Source organism: Dermacentor andersoni, chromosome 3 (genome assembly GCF_023375885.2).
Source record: "Dermacentor andersoni chromosome 3, qqDerAnde1_hic_scaffold, whole genome shotgun sequence".
NCBI lineage: Eukaryota > Metazoa > Arthropoda > Arachnida > Ixodida > Ixodidae > Dermacentor > Dermacentor andersoni.
Genome location: NC_092816.1, coordinates 52543642 through 52560130, shown reverse-complemented (window position 1 = coordinate 52560130; position 16489 = coordinate 52543642). Strand labels below are relative to the sequence as shown.

Sequence of the window (16489 nt, the reverse complement as noted above, 5' to 3'; positions counted from 1 at the left end):
GTGGTGTCATGTAGTGAAGTCAGCGAGCCGCATCATCCATTGGATGTTCCGCGCGATTATCGCCATACATTCCCATCGGTTTTATAAAAATTCCCGAGTGCTCTGTCGTTTTGCCCCCACCGCCAACACATGCGGCGGTGATGCGATCGCGCTGCGCCGCGGAAGTCGCGGTGAAAACGTCGCATTTCGCCCGAGGGCACCGAAGAGTCGCCGCGCGCTCTCACGAACGCCGGTGACTTGAGTGGCAAACACAGCTGATTCAACTCGCCGAGGTAAACACATCGCGATGCCGTCCTTCCTGCCCAACCTTTTCGACGCCGCTACCGGACTGCTACCTCTGAGCAAATTCCCATACTCTGCTGGAAGCACGCCTGGTAAATCGCAGCTTAATTAATCGCATTGTTATTTATGCGCCGTGCGCACTTATCTGAAACCGCACGATCGGCATATCCGAGATAATCGCTGCGTGCGCGTGTGTGCAATATACCCGAAAGGACCGCGTATGTTGTAACCGCTGAGAAGAAGAACAGTCGCTCAAGCGTCGCGCACATTGTGTACGTGGGCAGTCGTGCGTGTGTAATATATGTGGTGCGCGTCTTCTCCTTTCACAGAGATGTTTGCTGTAACGCTCTTGGGCGGCTACATCGTAACGTCGCTGATACTCTTCAAATACCCGCACCTTTTGCATCGAAGAAAGCAGTTGAAGTTCCCCTGTCGACATATCAGCCATCGCGGTGGTGAGTTGGGGCGTCAAAACTGTATCGTATGGCGCGCGATGTACCACGTTATTTGTTGTTTTAGTGCAAACGAACTTATTTAAGTGGAATTGTAAAAAGAAAGACGAAGTACTAGGATACCAATTAAGTTTGTCGCAGTTTTTGAGAAGTTTTTTCTTAAGCGCAGGAAAAGTTCAGCTAAATGTTAAAAGACTTCATGATTCCTCGGCTGCAGGTACACAATTGAGATGTGCGCTCTAAACTGAACAATTACGGGTTTATTGATGAAACATTGTTGATTAGCTAACGGCAGTCTGTGATTTGACGGGCAAGCAATGTCTTGTCTCTTCAGGTAATCCAGCCATAGCTGATATGCGACGGAGTTGTGTGTGCTATGTGTACCAGGCGATTTGTAATAACATTGTTCCCAGTAAGAAGAGAGAGAAAAAAAGGATTTGTTGTAGCTGGTGCTGTGCGTTCCTAAAGCAGCCAACACCTCTCCTGGTCGTAGCCATGCACCTTACCACTCTTCTGTTGACCACCCCCTAACAAAATATATATCTCGCTTGTCCAGGATCGGCGGAGAACTTGGAGAACACAATCTCAGCTTTCAGACAGTGAGTAGAGTACACTAACCGCGTGCTAGTTTTTCTTTAAACTACATAACTCTAACTTAATCACTCTGCGCAGCGCATTGAAGGTTGGCACAGAGCTCATAGAACTGGACGTCCAGCTGACAAAAGACGAAAAAGTGGTCGTCTGTCACGACTCCATCCTGTTGCGGTGTGCAGGTGTAAACAAGAGCATATCGGAACTCAACTACGATGTAAGCAACCCATTGATTTTTTGTTCTGTTTCTGAGGCATATTTGTTCATTGTCACTGTGCTCCACCTCAAGCGTTGCATCTGTTTCTGGAAGCTTTTTGAGCAAGCACAGCTGCTTAAAGTTCTTTTCTACAAAATTCATGACAGAACCGAATTTCCTCATTGCCTGGGCACAGCCTGCAGCCGACATGTGCGCAGCCTAGGTTGCACAGACAAAGTAAATGTCTGGATTCATTGCTTCCTGCTTAGAGCTGCAAGGAGATTTAGCCTAGTCATGGTGTTTGGGGTCTGAAAAATTCGGTGAGCAATTGCACAAGTACGTAGCTCCCCTAAGCAGAAGCAGGTAGCTTAGGATTTGGTTAACAAACTCATTATTAATGTCGGCTAGCAGCTTGAGTCAATTTGCATGATGATGATTATGCAAGAAGGGAGGTATCACATTGGTCATAGGGGATGAGCAAAACGAGAACAAAGGTGAAAGCAGGAGCCAACATTTCGACAAGTGGACTTGTCTTCTTCAAGGCGACATATGCTTCTAGCTGGCTGCTAACATTTATAACCACTAACATACTAGAATGTCACATTTTTGTGACTATAGCATTGCTGGCATTTGCACAGAATAACTGTGGATATCTTACCATTGCAGAAATCAACCTGTAAGCTTGTCAGACACCGTTGACACACCGGCTAACACGCATGCGTTGACACGTGGTTGACAGACGGCCGGGCCCCTGGCCTTGTGCACAGCATTCCTTTATTCTCAGTTCGACACGCTAACACACCTTTGCTCGTTGCCACACCCACCCACCTGACACCCTCTCCCCTTTAGAAGAACCCCACTTATATATACTGTGGTGAGGAAAGCATATGTTGCCTTGAAGAAGACAAGTCCACTTGTTGAAATGTTGGCTCCTGCTTTCACCTTGTTCTCGTTTTGCTCATCGTCTTGAACTCCATCTCCCGCCTTCCCCGTGTTTTCCATGGATTTGTCATAGGGACACTTTCGAGCATGCATTTTGCAGCAAGTTTGGTGCAGGTAGAGCACTGTTGCACAGTCATTTTCAAGCATGCTTTGCCTCAATACAGAAGTACTCGCATCATGATTTGCCTTTTGATTGCACTTTTAAAGTTCGATGGGAAGTCGTTTCAGTAAGGCTCTCGACCAACCATAGGCACAATGGGGCATTTGTTGGTGTTCACTTAACGCAGGTGTAGTTGTAACGATGGCACACTATGGTATCAGCTTTGGTCATCTCTGCATCTGCAGTCTTAAAGAAGGCTATACACAGCCCTTGTTGATAAATTATTGCTAATTATTGTTTTTATGCAGAACACTTTATTTTGTTGTCTTCTACTCTATCCCAAATGATTTATTAAAGCCATTTACTTAATGTACAACTTGTGAGCATGTAGCGCACAGATGCAGTATAGATTTGACTGCACTTCTTGAAAACTATGAGCACATACAACTTCATTTCATGTGTTAAATGTTGAAACATCTTTTGTTTCTACGTAGCCCTCACATGTGTAGCAAAGTGGCTTTCACAAGCATTGTTTTGCAACCTGGCTTTGAAGTGTTAAATGTTACACATTTAATGTTTGACAGAAATAATGTTTCTATCTGCTTTTTATTTTCTTCTTTTTGCCAGGAGTTGCCACCGTTGAAGCCAAGCTTACAGGTTGATTTCTGCAATGGTAAGATATCCACAATTATTCTGTGCAAAGGCCAGCAGCGCTGTAGTCACAAAAATGTGAGATTGTAGTATGTTAGTGGTTAGCTTCTTCTAGGTCACATACTGAATACATATGTAAAGTTAATGGTGAATGTGCTCAGGAAGGTCGTGCATATACTTCACAGCTTTATTGCTCATGTGGTTGAGTGGCGGGAGCTTTAGCTAAGGAGAGTCTGGGTTTGGGATAATTGGTAACTTATAGTAACAAATTATCGGGGCTAATGAAAGATGAATATGCAGAACGCAACAGGAACAATGCTTAACTTCCAACTACTGCCTAATTTTTGTCTGATAAACATGATATATAACAGACACAACAAAAATGCAATATAGGCAACAATATATACAGGGTAAAATCTTACAAGAATCGCAAGAGATTAAACAAAACACAATAATGAAAAGAGGAACATGATACCGTTTGTCAAGTGATGTGACCTCCACGTGTAACGCTGAGAAATTGCAAATCCTTAATAGTTTATAATGAGACAAAGGGTTCATATGTGCTGCAGCATGTGATTGCAGTGACTTCTACAATCTCTGCTGTAAGCCAGCTTCCATCCTTGCCACCAATAGAGCAACATCAAAACTTGAGTTCACACTCTTTGCAACACCCGACCAAAATGCCCATTGAACCCCTGCCTCACTGCCTTATTGCTATGCCCACACAACCAGTCATTTGGGGTTCCTTGAACTTCAATTCTCGTATAATGTCTATGGGCATGGTCTGTGTCAAACGTTGTGCATTGTAACTCTTTTTTCGTTGCAGGTGCACCAAGTCCAGTGTGCGAGGATCGAAAGATACCTCTGCTCAGCGACATTTTTACCCTTTTTCCAAGTGTGCCTGTCAACATCGACATCAAGACCAACAATGACAAGCTTGTGCACAAGGTGAGTCTCTAAGGGGCCTTGTGGACAATTTGCACCACTGGTGTCGACCGTACAAGCAGTTTTGTGACTTAGTAAGGCAGTGCACCTGCAGCCTTCTTTAACACCAGGTCTGCTTTTTTCAGGTGCATGAGCTCATCAAAGAGTTCAACAGAGAGGACATCACAGTGTGGGGAAGCTTCCACCATAGTGTTGCCACCAAGTGTTACAAGCTGGTGAGAAAACGTTTACTGAAGCTTATCGCAAGTCAAGAACAAACTTATTGGCACATTGTTGCTGGAGGAGCTACAGCCAGCTCTAGGCAGTGCCCGATGGGCTAAATTCTTTGATGCACATGCATTGAAACTTATGTAAGCATTGCCCAGGAAGCCATGCTGTAGCTTCAGAAAAATTAGCATGAATACGTGCATGCTTAAGATACCTAGAGTCTATGGAAATCCAAGGGTTTGGAGATTTCCAGTAGAGAGTGTCAAAATGCCTGTGGAAGTTTTTTTTTTGTTTTGTTTTGTTTTTTAATACCACAGTCTGGGAACCTCCAAAGGTTTTCCAGACAGCTCAAGGAGGGTACATAAAGACTGTCCTAGTGACATGCTATTGGCGGGTGCAGTTTGTCAAAAGAGCAGGTACCAAAACATCTGACAGAGCATTTGCAGCAACCTGCCTTCACGAAGCCATGTTGTCGACTTCTGGATAAAAAATAATGCACAAGGTGCAGGGTGCACATAAAGTCCCACTTCGACCTTAGACTGTCTTCAAAAGAAAGTGATGTCAGCGCCCCCAATTTCAGCACACGGAATCGTCTTTCTCTCTGACCACTGTCTGAGAGCAACAAAACTTGCTTAAGGTGTAACTTTACAAGATTGAAATATGACATGTTTTTGTTTTATTAACTCATTATGATGTCTGGTTTCCCCTGTGCATGGCATATAATACTCTTCCGTATTAAAGAGAGCCCCTGCAAGACCTATGAGAAAGTGAAAGGGTCCCCGACATCTAAGAATTCGAGAACGATTGCGTCAGCACATACTTCTGTATTAGGAACATATTTGCAGCTATTGTGCAAGCCCTTTCAGCAACTGAGATAAATATCACTGTGCAATATTTAACCCAAGGAAGCATTCACATCACATTCTAGCTGTTCTTAACTTTAGTACTAATGCTTTCGTCAGCTTTTCTCTATGGCTAGGTTCACAGCAACTGCCTCTTTAATAACTAAATTTCTTATCTTACCTTTATCTTAGCTGGCATTTCCCCTTTCTCCATTCCCAAGTGTAATTCAACCCAACCAGGCGCAGCCTTTAATCTTCGTCTTTCATTTTTTTTCTTGTCTCTCATTCATTAGCGAGAGGTTGACATCGATGCACTCAAAGCTCTTATGAATCTTCATTTTTCACTGAGCACTGGTTGTGAGAAATAGAAACCAAGTGCCCAGATTCTTAATTTATAAGAAAAATTTATGAGCCAACCCACTCTGCGAAGGTGGATGGCCAGTAAAGCTGTTTAGCACACAACACAGAATTTTGAACAAAGGTATGACCTCATTTAATGTCTTGATGGGTGGTCATGGTGAAGGAAGGTATGCACACACATTTATTGTCTTGATTGGGGGTCTTTACTTGTATTTATCGGTGGGTCCTTATTTTTTGGTCGTGATGGTGGTGATAATGGCCTTGTGGTCGCTATGATACTCATATGAAACGCGTAAGCCACTTCCTTTTCGGTCCCGACACATCCACATTGTAATCACCGACAATGACCATAAGGTTAGTGTCATCGCAACTGACCCACGGAAAGTGAGTAGCCATGAACCTTACGGGTCTATGAGTCATTGCGTCTTTTGCTTGCTCACTGGGGTACGAGCCATTGATAATGACGGCTTTCAACATGCTGTTCTGTATGTTGTACGCACGATTCGATTGCTTGCTTATGGGAGCACGAATGCTTACGGGGGTATGAGCCATTGATAAATAGTTTTCGTTGACGGACAAGAAAAATGCACAGAACCCTAGCCATATAGAGCTTCACTGTAAAATTTCAATACTGTTAGCACATACCTTGTTATTCTATGAGCACTTGTTACTTATTACTTTAATAAGCTTTATAGATATCAAATAATGCTTTTGTGTAATGTGAACCAAAGGATGTCCAATTCCTCCTGCGTAAAAGTGACAAAATTTTGATCCTCCGCCTTATTTGGCAGAAACGCGAGTGTATTCAGCACTGTGTGTCTGTCTGTGGCTCGCAGAATCCACGGGTGCCGCTCTACTTTTCGGCACGATGCGTGGTCTACCTGCTCCTGCTGACCTACAGTGGGCTACTGCCCTTCGTACCACTTAGACAGTCATGTCTGGAGATTCTCCTGCCTGCAGTGGCAAAAAGGCAAGGTCTTTCTTCCTTTGAGATGTTCTGTTCAAGACTGCACTCCTGTTCATATTTGCTTGATGTTTTACTGCATAGGTTGTCATGCTATCACATAAGCAGTTAGCAGTGCTTAGTTAGCATAAGAAGTTAGAGTTAGCAGTGACAGTGTGAGGGAAATGATAGTCTAAGACAGTGGCATAGCCAGGATTTTATGTCAGAAGAGGTGTTCCAGCTTGCTAAGTGCACTGCACAAATATACATGTGGCAGCCTGGGAATCGCAGAGTGAAGGTGTAGGGACCCCAAAACTTATTTCACTGACTTAACTATTTGGACTTGCGATCCATACAAGCAGTAGATGCACAAAGCCTGTTGCAGTGGAGGACAAGCAAAGTAGTAACACGACACACTTGTGTGTCCTGTGTGTCCTTGTGTGTCCTTTGTCGATTTTCCTTGACTGCAACAGACTCTCTGGAACCCAACCTCTGCCTACACCACAGAAGTGAGAGCATTTGTTTATTTTCTAACAGGTACCTCACTTTTTTCTCCCTCTTGATTACTGCCTTGTCATAGACATTCACTTATGATTTTTTGTTCCTTTTCTTTCTGTATGGATGAGCTTTGAACTTTCCTGTAGGTGGGGCGAGGAGAAATGTTTTTGTCAAATATTTTTATTCTGAGCGGAAAGGCATGGCATCTTGATTAACATCATTTCGCTACAAATAATGTCGACGCCACAAAAAATTGGATTTATATATATAAATCCTTTACAAAACTTTCAATTCAGCTTCCCTGCAGTATATGTACCAGAAGTTCTGTCTGTTTCCACCTTTAGGGAAGCACTCGAGGCTCAAATTCAATGCAGCGCTGGAAGTTTCTGGGGTAACTAAGGTTCATGCAAGTTCACTGCATTTATACCTGCTGAAGCACAGTGACTTGCCAGTGTGCACCAATTTTCCCCCTAAAGAGTACTGGCAATATCACTCGCTTCATCCGTAGAGGCAAAGATGTTTGCAAGCAGGGACCAGATGTTAGATGATGCAATGCTGCACATCATTTTAAAGCGAATAGCTTTCTTTGGTTACTGTGCATCGTTGGGTGCTGCCTCGGTATCTTGCCTGTGTGAGTGGAAGGGCATGTGCCCTCGTGTGAGAGCTATTTAACGAATTTGTCACCCAAGGCCAACTAGCTCTTTTGAGATGCACAGAGCTTTTCTGTGTGAGCTTTGTGACATCCGAAGGTTTAGGTACTGCGGTCGGTGGTGGCGTTGTGTCGCGTTTCTCTGCAACCTGGGTCGAGGGCTGCAAATTGTGTTGGGGGGTCGAAATTCGCTAAACCTCTCTTGTAAAGATGTGCCATTTCATCTTGCCAGCTCGCCGCAGCTTTGCTTAGACCAACTCCCACAGTGCATGGGATCTGCATGATCTTTAAAGCAAATCGTCAGAGGAGTATCTGGCTTCCGTGGACTAATTACAAGCAGAGAAGAAAGCACGCACATGTTCTCATGCTGTTGTTGTCTCCATGTTGGGATTCCGTTGTTGTCATGCAATCGTGGTCTTTCTGCCATCATCTCCATCATCATTGTGCTGCCCCTGTTGTTGTCATCACAGTGTCATACTGTCTACCAAAACATGTTGGCAGTTATTTGTGTTGCCATCATCAAGCCTTGTCATTTAACCTCAACAGTATACTTCATAAGTGTTGCTATTGTGTCCATTTGCTTTCTGCGGTCCACACAAGGTATTCACTTCCTTTGACAATCATCTTAAGAGGGAGCTTTAGCTCGGTTGCTCCTATCTAAACACATGTAAAAGGAGAATTCGTTTTTCTCTGCAACCACTGCACCAAATTTGACGAGGTTTGTTGCATATAAAAGACAAACTTAATATCTAGTGGCTGTTGGTGTAACATTTCTTTATTTAGGTCGTCAATATTTTATTAAAAATTGGCAAAATTTAAAGCTTTCAGAAAACGAAATTATCAACTTTACAACTCTGTAAACTCAGCAAGGAAAAATGATATCACAATTCTGTGAATTGCATCTGATAGTACATATAAAGCGGACAAAATTGTTATGTTACATATGAATGTAAAAAAAATTCAGTAATATGGAAATACAGCTTTTGCAGAACCCTTGTACACAACGTAAAAAATTCAGGTAAGATATAAACTGACATATTAAATTTGTCCGCTTTTAATGATCTAATCGATGCCGTTTACAGAACTGCAATACCTATTCTTGATGCAGAGCTATTAATTTATAAACTTCGGGCAGCTATGTATTTCGAACTTCTGAACCTTTAAGATTTTTTTTTGAAAAATTCAGGCCCTAAATCGAAATTCCGCTTCCAAAGTCACTAGGTTTTGAATTTCTCTCTCGAATTTCATTAAAATTGGTCCATGGGTTATCTCAGAAAAGCGTTTTTGCATTTTACATTTATTCGAATAGGCCGCGTCGGAGTTGGGGCCGAGCCAAAGCTTCCTCTTAAATGGTTTCTGCCACAATTTTTTTACTCCAAGGATGCCCCGCATCCTTGGAGTAAAAGCACGCCACCATTGTGAAGGTGTTTTTGTGGAGCAGGGAAGCTACTTTAGGGTGGGGGGTGGGGGGGGGGGGGCAAATGATGCATGATCATTAGGGCTCTTCTAAGAGTAGTCCTGCGAGGATAATCTCTTCACTTCTTTTTAATTGCCAGAAAGTAAATTTACCTGATTGGTGGATGTGTTTGTACATGGCGTCCGAGGACAAGAGAGAGAGAAACTGATGTTAGTGCAACCATCCACATCCTGCAGGAATCCCACAATGATGGAACAGCTGAAGCAACCAAAGTCACGGTTCGTCTTTAGGTTACTTGACTGGTGGGTATTACCTTTCAGTCATAGCTGGCAGTTCAAGTACAGCGGTGGGCATATGAAATCTGAAATTTTCAAGGCTTCGAAGCATTTAACAGCAATGTTGCTACCACTGAGACCCTGCAGTTCAGGCAGTCGGCTGGGTAGCGTCTTGCCAAAGATCATTGTATTACTGCATCTTTTCCGTACCTATTGCTCAAGTAAATGCTCAACTAATGCTACTAAACTAATGTGAAACTAATGCTATACTAAACTAGAAATTGCTGTAAGTGTGGAGTGCAGTGTATAGCTTGTTTTTCTTAATGAAAAAAAAAATACCATGCTGGAATTCACCGAAGCCTGTCCTGTTTGTGTTGCGAGTGGACAAAATGGCTAGAAAATGTTTACTAGGAGGTTATTTGTTCAAGACATTTTTGGGGTTTTTCTATGGTAAAAGCATGATCTTCTACTCCTATGTACGGCCACGGCGGCCGCATTTCGATGGGGGCGAAATGCGAAAACACCCGTGTACTTAGATTTAGGTGCACGTTAAAGAACCCCAGGTGGTCGAAATTTCCGGAGTCCTCCACTACGGCGTGCCTCATAATCAGAAAGTGGTTTTGGCACGTAAAACCCCATAATTTAATTTTTTTTTACTCCTGTGTAGATGAAGGGCTATGCTCTTGAAGCCAGAACATTGTGAGTGAAGTCACAAAAAAGTTGTCTGTAATTTGGTTTATGTAACAAGTCAAGCTCACTTTTCAATTTCACCTATCAGAAGCATATGCGTAGCTGCCAAAATGGCACCAGTTGTTGTCATCATCATCATCAGCCTACATTTATGTCCATTGCCCCAAGACATAAAAATAGTTGTAATCTAAACTGAATGCATACCTGCCAACTTTTATGATTTTTATCATAAAGTGCTAGATATTAAGAGCTTGCATACAATTGTCGTATTGGCACCAATTGGTTAATGACTTCATTTATATCAAGTTTATTGCAAAGCTAATTTTGGAATAGTAGCAGCACACCCGCTAACCAGTTCTTCAGAACCCCATTTTCGGTACCCTTTGCTTATCGAAACCTACCTGCAGCAGCGACTTATAGAACCAATACGTAACGGGAACCAGAATTTCCACAGGCATTACCTGTATATTTCATGAATAAATGTCACAGGCATTTCGCTTTGTCTGTTGCACAGATCATTCTTGCTTTGACTATAGGGCAGAGTGCGTGTTAGAAGCATGCTTATAGAACAAATTCTGTGAAGCGTTAATAAATGGTCCGCATGTTCAGCTATGAAACAACTTTTACTACATTTCACCAATTTTAGTATCTTTTTGCTTCTGGTGCAGCATTCCTCATTTTTAGATTGGCACGTCTGTGAATGGGATGCATGTTGATAGGGTCGTGGTTCCATTTGTCTCATGCTTGCGGGTCTTCATAGCTCCTTCTGTTGTTACTTTGGGCTCATAAAGCAAATACATGTTTCATTTTCCTGGCAGGTTGGTGGTGAGAAAGTTTGTGATAGATCATCTTCGAAAACGAGGCATTCCGGTGAGTTGATGCTATAATCTCTTGAGTACAGTGTGGCTTCCTGCATAATGTTTGCGTAATAATATACTAATCCTTTATGAGAATGATACAAGGCTGGGATGTGCTACTCCATAACTATTTCTGCAACATTTAATAATGTTTCAGTGAATCACAGTGTTTCTAAACTGTTTACTAGAGTGTTCTGTTATTTCCAATGATGCTACTTTTTCCACGCATTGTTTGCAAAGCCATTATTATTTGCATATCTTTGTTAACTTCCCAGTGCTGTGGTGTCGTGTAGCCACGGAAAAAATGAAATTAAAAGTATAAACTTTGGAGGTTTAGATGCTAGCTATTTTATTTTTCTTCTTTAAAACATTTCAGGTAACTTCTCTGCTATAAATGAAACAATGTGCAGAATTGGCTGTAAAATGTGATGCCGCTGTACTTATGTCGCAAAGTGAACCCCTGTAAAACTTCACTGACAGATGCTGTGTGTTTGCTTGCACTTAAAGAGAAAAAAAAAGTGCCGATTAAATAAAATTGCAAATGTCTTTGGTTCTATACATTTACAATCGTCACAGAATTGTGCTGCAAGAATCAGAATCAAAGCTGCTAATGCTTTGTATGTTCCGAGTACGATGCACAATAACTCATGCATACAACAGCTGAAATTAAAATTAGTTTGTCGATGGTTTGCGTGCATCGTTATAGACACCACGGTAGTGACCTATCGATACAATATCTAGTATGATCATCCAAATTTGACTATTTAGTCAAATAAAATGATGCGGCTTGAAGTTGTGGTTTGAGTGTTTGCTGCTTCAATATTCTTAATTCCGAGTTGCTTTGAAAGCCTTGTCGTCGGTTAACGCCTTGGGTAAACAAGGTCTTTACCTTCTTTTTGCAGACTTACTTGTGGGTGCTCAACGAAAAAGAAGACTTTGAGAGAGCATTCGCGATGGGTGCTGCTGGTGTGATGACAGATCGCCCCACGTTACTCAGAGAGTTCCTTGAAGAGAACCCCCGTGTTGGGAGTTGAGGGACAGCAAAAATCTTGTGCAAGATTCTCGCTGTGACAAAGAGAACACTTCGCTGCCAATTTTTTAAAAGCTTTCGTGGGAGGGTGGGAAAACGAGAGTGAAAGTATTTACGCACAACAAGAAAAAAAAAGATATCAGAGATACGTAGCCAGTCTCGGCCACATCTACTTTTTCACATTCGATAGTACACGACACCCAGGTGCTTCACTTTCTTAGAGGCAGGGTTTTAGCTAAACTCTTCTCGCTCCATTTTACCCGGTGAAACCACACTTGTTTTTTAACGTCTTCGGGCACCCGAAGCATTTCCATCTCCTTTCTTTTAGCTGAAGTTTTAGGGAAGCTTAGTGCAGCTTTCGTTAGTGATGTTCATCAAGTCATTGTGTAGTCAATCGAACACACGTGATATATATATATATATATTTGCGGGTGCAAAGCAAGGCGCTATTTATGTAACATGTTTGTGTGGAAGTTCCGGTGTCTTGTGGCTGTTCTCGTTAACCATGCCAATGTGAAGTTCCGATTAATTTATCGACCTCGTCTTTATCACGGGCTTCCCAATCGTCAAATCGGTGCACACGTTGGCCCTCAGAAACAATGTGCACGCACACACGTTAGGGCCATGGCAGACGCTTTAATACACTATGCTTTGTATCACATTTACACGCCCACATTTTGCATCAGGGAGAAAAAGAAAGACACATTTACAAAATACAGTCCACACAGCCAAAGAGGAAAATGTACACGTAACACATATTTACAAACTCGGAAGATTAACCTCAGAATGCGCATACCAAAGAGTATTCGAACAAGTCCTTTTTTTTGTTGTTGTTGTTGTTCCATATGGAAATGGCTGTGCCTCCTGTTTGTTGTGTGTGTGTATATATATATATATATATATATATGTGCATGTGTGTGCGTGCATGTGTGTGCAAGAACATAAAGAGAGTATGAAGAGATTCTGAAATAAAAGAAAAGGTTGCTTAATGACCTCTTGTATTTCATTCCTAACAATGTGCGAGACATGTAACCACGAGACACGATGAATGATGTGCGCCTTTAACTTTGGCTACAGGGACACTAGAGAGATTAGACTGGGTTGCATTGTTAGATTACAGTATCAAAGTTGCAAGTGGGAGTTTTATCGTAAACTTGAAATGAAAGTAATGAAATGTGGAAACACCGTGTTGAGGTTTCTGCAATAGCTCCTCTACAATTTGCCCGATTCTAATTTTGTTTGGCCAAGTCTAGGCTAGACTTTTATCAATAAGTGATAAACCGTGTTTAAAAATCATTAGCAAAAATAAAAAATAGCAACTTCTATCTATTCATACACTAAAAGCACCCACATACAGGTGAAAATGCCCAAAATCGGTGTCCTCGCCAACGCTATTTGTGGCGTTATTGAGCATCATAAAAAAAAATGGAAGTGTGGCCGTCAGTTTCACCATTGAGAAGGAATCTCTTTTTCCACCAAAGGAAAGCCGAGGCAGTTTTGAAGAACTAACCTACTGCTACACTAGATTGATACAGCACTTTGCTTTAATTGTCCTTTTACTAATTGAGTTTGTGATCCTACCTGTGTTCATGTAATTGGGACTTGCTGCAGGCATTGTATTTTCCTGTGTTTATCTTACTTCTACACATAACCTGCACTCCCGAATACTACTACTGAGTACTAGGGGTGGGGGATGCACACACAGTAAGCATACATTAATCGCATATAACACTCGTGGCTTCACACAAAAACAACCGCCCACAATTATCGGCATGAAACAAGGCTCCAGGAATAATTTTTACGATGAGTCATTAAGCGTCGCCATGCTGCGACAAAGCTATTCAAGGCAATATGTTGCACATTCACATCGCAAGGCAAAATACACACTTAATTATTACCAGCTCATGCTACTGGGGCAGTTTAGTTTTCTTGCCCATGTAGTAACTGCTGATAGTAACGTAAATGATGCATTATGTTAAAAAGCATAAAGTACCTTTGGTGGGAAAATTGAGAAGAGCTCGGAACACACAAGGCAAAGAGTCTCGAAAGGCATGTTGTTGGAACTCAGTTAAACGGACACTAAAAAGCAGCAACAAACCACATAACATGTGATAGCATTTCAATGCTCTAGCAGCATCTATTTCATGTAAAAGTGAATGACTAACCCAGAAAACAAAAACCAAAGTTCTCTTCATTCACTGTTGCGCCTAAATGACACCTCCAGTACTTCACCATGACGTCCCCGATTTCAGTGTATATATTTTCACATATTTGAGCTGTTTTTGTGTAGATGTTCTTTAAAAATGCTATGTTAAGTCTTTCGTCCCTTTAAATTGCAATGTCGCTCTTCGTTATTCTATAAACTATTTACTAGCCCTGCACAGATGCTGTCAAAATTCCTGATGTCGTGCGGAACTAGTACAGAAACTTTGAGGTGGTGTCGCCACCCATGTTTTTCTTTTGTACACTTTTCTTGCTGGCCAATTAATTGGTACTCCAGAAGCGTAAAATACCAATACACCTGTAACCTTTCTGTTTAGTGTTCCTTTAAAGTAAGGCACAAGCTCATCTGCATAATTCCACATTCATCACATCTCGTGGTAGCGTGCCTTGCACGCATACGTTTGAACAGACTCATAAATAATAACATAGTAACTCTCATCACCTGTACACGGGGTATGGCAAATGCTGGCACCACCAGTGGTGCATCTTCGCTACTCCACACAGAATTCACACGCACACAAAGTACTCGGTCTTTTGCAAACACAGGGCATCGCTCTCATCTGTTCGTGCATCGTCACAGAGCTCGCCCGTCCAAAACATAAACAATATGTCACTCAGCATTCCGACACTGCAGTCTGTGAACCGTCATCAGTACCTATGGATTTCGGTTTTCTCCGCACTGTCGAAACAGCGTCTCTGTTTTGCGATGAACCATCGTCACTGCTTTCACTGCTAGGCTTTCGTTCTTCTGCAACGTTTGTCTTTTCAGCGTCGAGCGTCAAGGCAAAGCCATTGCTTTCACCAACGGCACCGCGAATGATGTCTCCTATCCGGCCTTTCTGCAACCTGTGTGGCTTCGCCGCTATTTTTGGAGGCGGTGGTGGTGGCTTGCACCTCCTTGACACCAATGGCGGAGGAGAGCTTGACCTGATCGCTTCGACCGTGCCATTTTCTTCAGCCCGCTCCGAAAGCAGCTTCCCGCCATCGTCTGCCAGAATCTTGGAGAGGGATGGCGCCAAACCGAGCCCCAGGTTTCGGTCATGGTACACGTCCGAAATTGGCGGTGCTCTCGAGAAGTGCCGCATCTGGTGGGAGAGAATGTGGTCCCGCATGCTTCTGTCCCTCTGCGCAGGTCCCTCACCGTTGCCACACGTAGGACTCAGCAGCGTGTTCATCTCAATGCATGGTTCTTGCTGTTCGGCATTCATCGTCTGCTTCAGCCGTCTGCTGCTCTGCTTGGACTGGCTGCCCAGGCTTGTCCTCGGCGTCGCAAGCGGTGGTGGTGGCGGCCGGGAGATTCCCGCTCCGAAACGTGGTCGGTCAAGAGAGAAGTCATTTCTGTCAGAATCGCTGCTCTGGGATTCAAAACATGATGGAGCTTTCCTCGACACGGCAGATGGCGTCGCTTCCGCGTTTTCGCTTGAGGCGGCTGCGCGAGCACTGCTGCTGCTGCTGCTACTAGTGTTGCCATTCTGACGACGCACTGTCATCTGACCAGCGTCCCAGTCGGAGCTGGCAGATGACGAACTGTCTGGCCGTTTTCCGGAGTCATCGAGTGGTGAACTGTCGTTATTGTACAGAGTTCGCATCTTTCCTTGCTGCACTAATGCTGCATTGGTTGGCTTAAATCCCACGAGTCCCACAAGGTTTGTGTAGGCAGCGCTCACTGGGTTGACGGGGCTTGGTGTGAAGGTGTCACTGTCACGGTTCTTTTGGTCCGATGCCGGCGCAGTGCGACCATCAGGTTCTCCCCTTGCCCTGACGTAATTGGAGAAGGCTCCCGTGCCTTGGCCGAGGCGAGGCCTAGTCAAAGGTCCAGAGGAAAACCCGAGTGCCGATGTTGGGGGTGGCGAGGAGTCTGTGCGGGCATCACTGTCCAAGCTGTCCAAGTCACTTGAGTCGTCAAAGTTGAGATTCTTTGGTGCTTCTTGAGTATCTGGAGGAAGAGACGTGAATAAGGGTTGGAGCTTAGTACTATACATCTACACAAATTTCTGTGAACCGCAATTTGTCTTGGGGCTGGCTACTATTCATGCATGCACTAGCTTGAAATACAATCACTTTTGTCTAGCTTTCAACAGATCCAATACTGTGGTTAAGCTAAATTCCAGAGAAAGCAAGGTCTTTTTATATTTGTCTTGAAGTTAGTCTTTTATGTCTGAGCAATGGCACTTCGATGGCACAGTCCCTATACAAGTCTACGTTTTGCATCCCGTGTTGCATGTCTCAAGACAGACTGCATTTGTTGTTGCTTCTCAATGCAGATGAAACAAGGAAAAGTTCTAGAGCCAAGGATTAGGCAGGAGACATATGGCCAGTGTGGTTCAGTGACTGACCTG

General features: G+C 43.2%; 2 protein-coding genes across 3 annotated transcripts in view; one reads left to right on the top strand and one right to left on the bottom strand.

Annotated features, from left to right (window-relative positions):
* Positions 1 to 22: 22 nt before the first annotated feature.
* Positions 23 to 12919, top strand: LOC126548025 (lysophospholipase D GDPD1-like). 2 transcript variants are annotated; one of them, XM_050196104.3, is made up of 11 exons: positions 23 to 374; positions 612 to 737; positions 1291 to 1333; positions 1407 to 1542; positions 3191 to 3236; positions 4041 to 4162; positions 4285 to 4374; positions 6405 to 6538; positions 9312 to 9377; positions 10859 to 10910; positions 11800 to 12919. In XM_050196104.3, the coding sequence occupies exons 1-11, from the start codon at positions 287 to 289 to the stop codon at positions 11929 to 11931; spliced, it is 1035 nt and encodes a 344-aa protein (XP_050052061.2). In that variant the 5' UTR covers positions 23 to 286; the 3' UTR covers positions 11932 to 12919. The 2 variants fall into 2 exon arrangements, with proteins under 2 accessions (XP_050052061.2, XP_050052067.2); XM_050196110.3 differs by having other exon boundaries at positions 25 to 272.
* LOC126547929 (tetratricopeptide repeat protein 28-like) overlaps positions 12544 to 16489 on the bottom strand; it is a 31816-nt gene continuing 27870 nt past the window's right edge. The window contains exon 26 of the mRNA XM_050195998.3: positions 12544 to 16086. Within this exon, the coding sequence (XP_050051955.2) occupies positions 14765 to 16086 (1322 nt within the window). The 3' untranslated portion in view covers positions 12544 to 14764. The remainder of the gene's footprint in view (positions 16087 to 16489) is intronic.

Coding starts and splice junctions, on each gene's coding strand:
- LOC126548025 (XM_050196104.3), top strand. CDS start 287: ATGCCGTCCTTCCTGCCCAACCTTTTCGACGCCGCTACCGGACTGCTA. Junction 3,237..4,040: donor ACAGGTTGATTTCTGCAATG/GTAAGATATCCA, acceptor TTTTCGTTGCAG/GTGCACCAAGTCCAGTGTGC. Junction 10,911..11,799: donor TTCGAAAACGAGGCATTCCG/GTGAGTTGATGC, acceptor TTCTTTTTGCAG/ACTTACTTGTGGGTGCTCAA.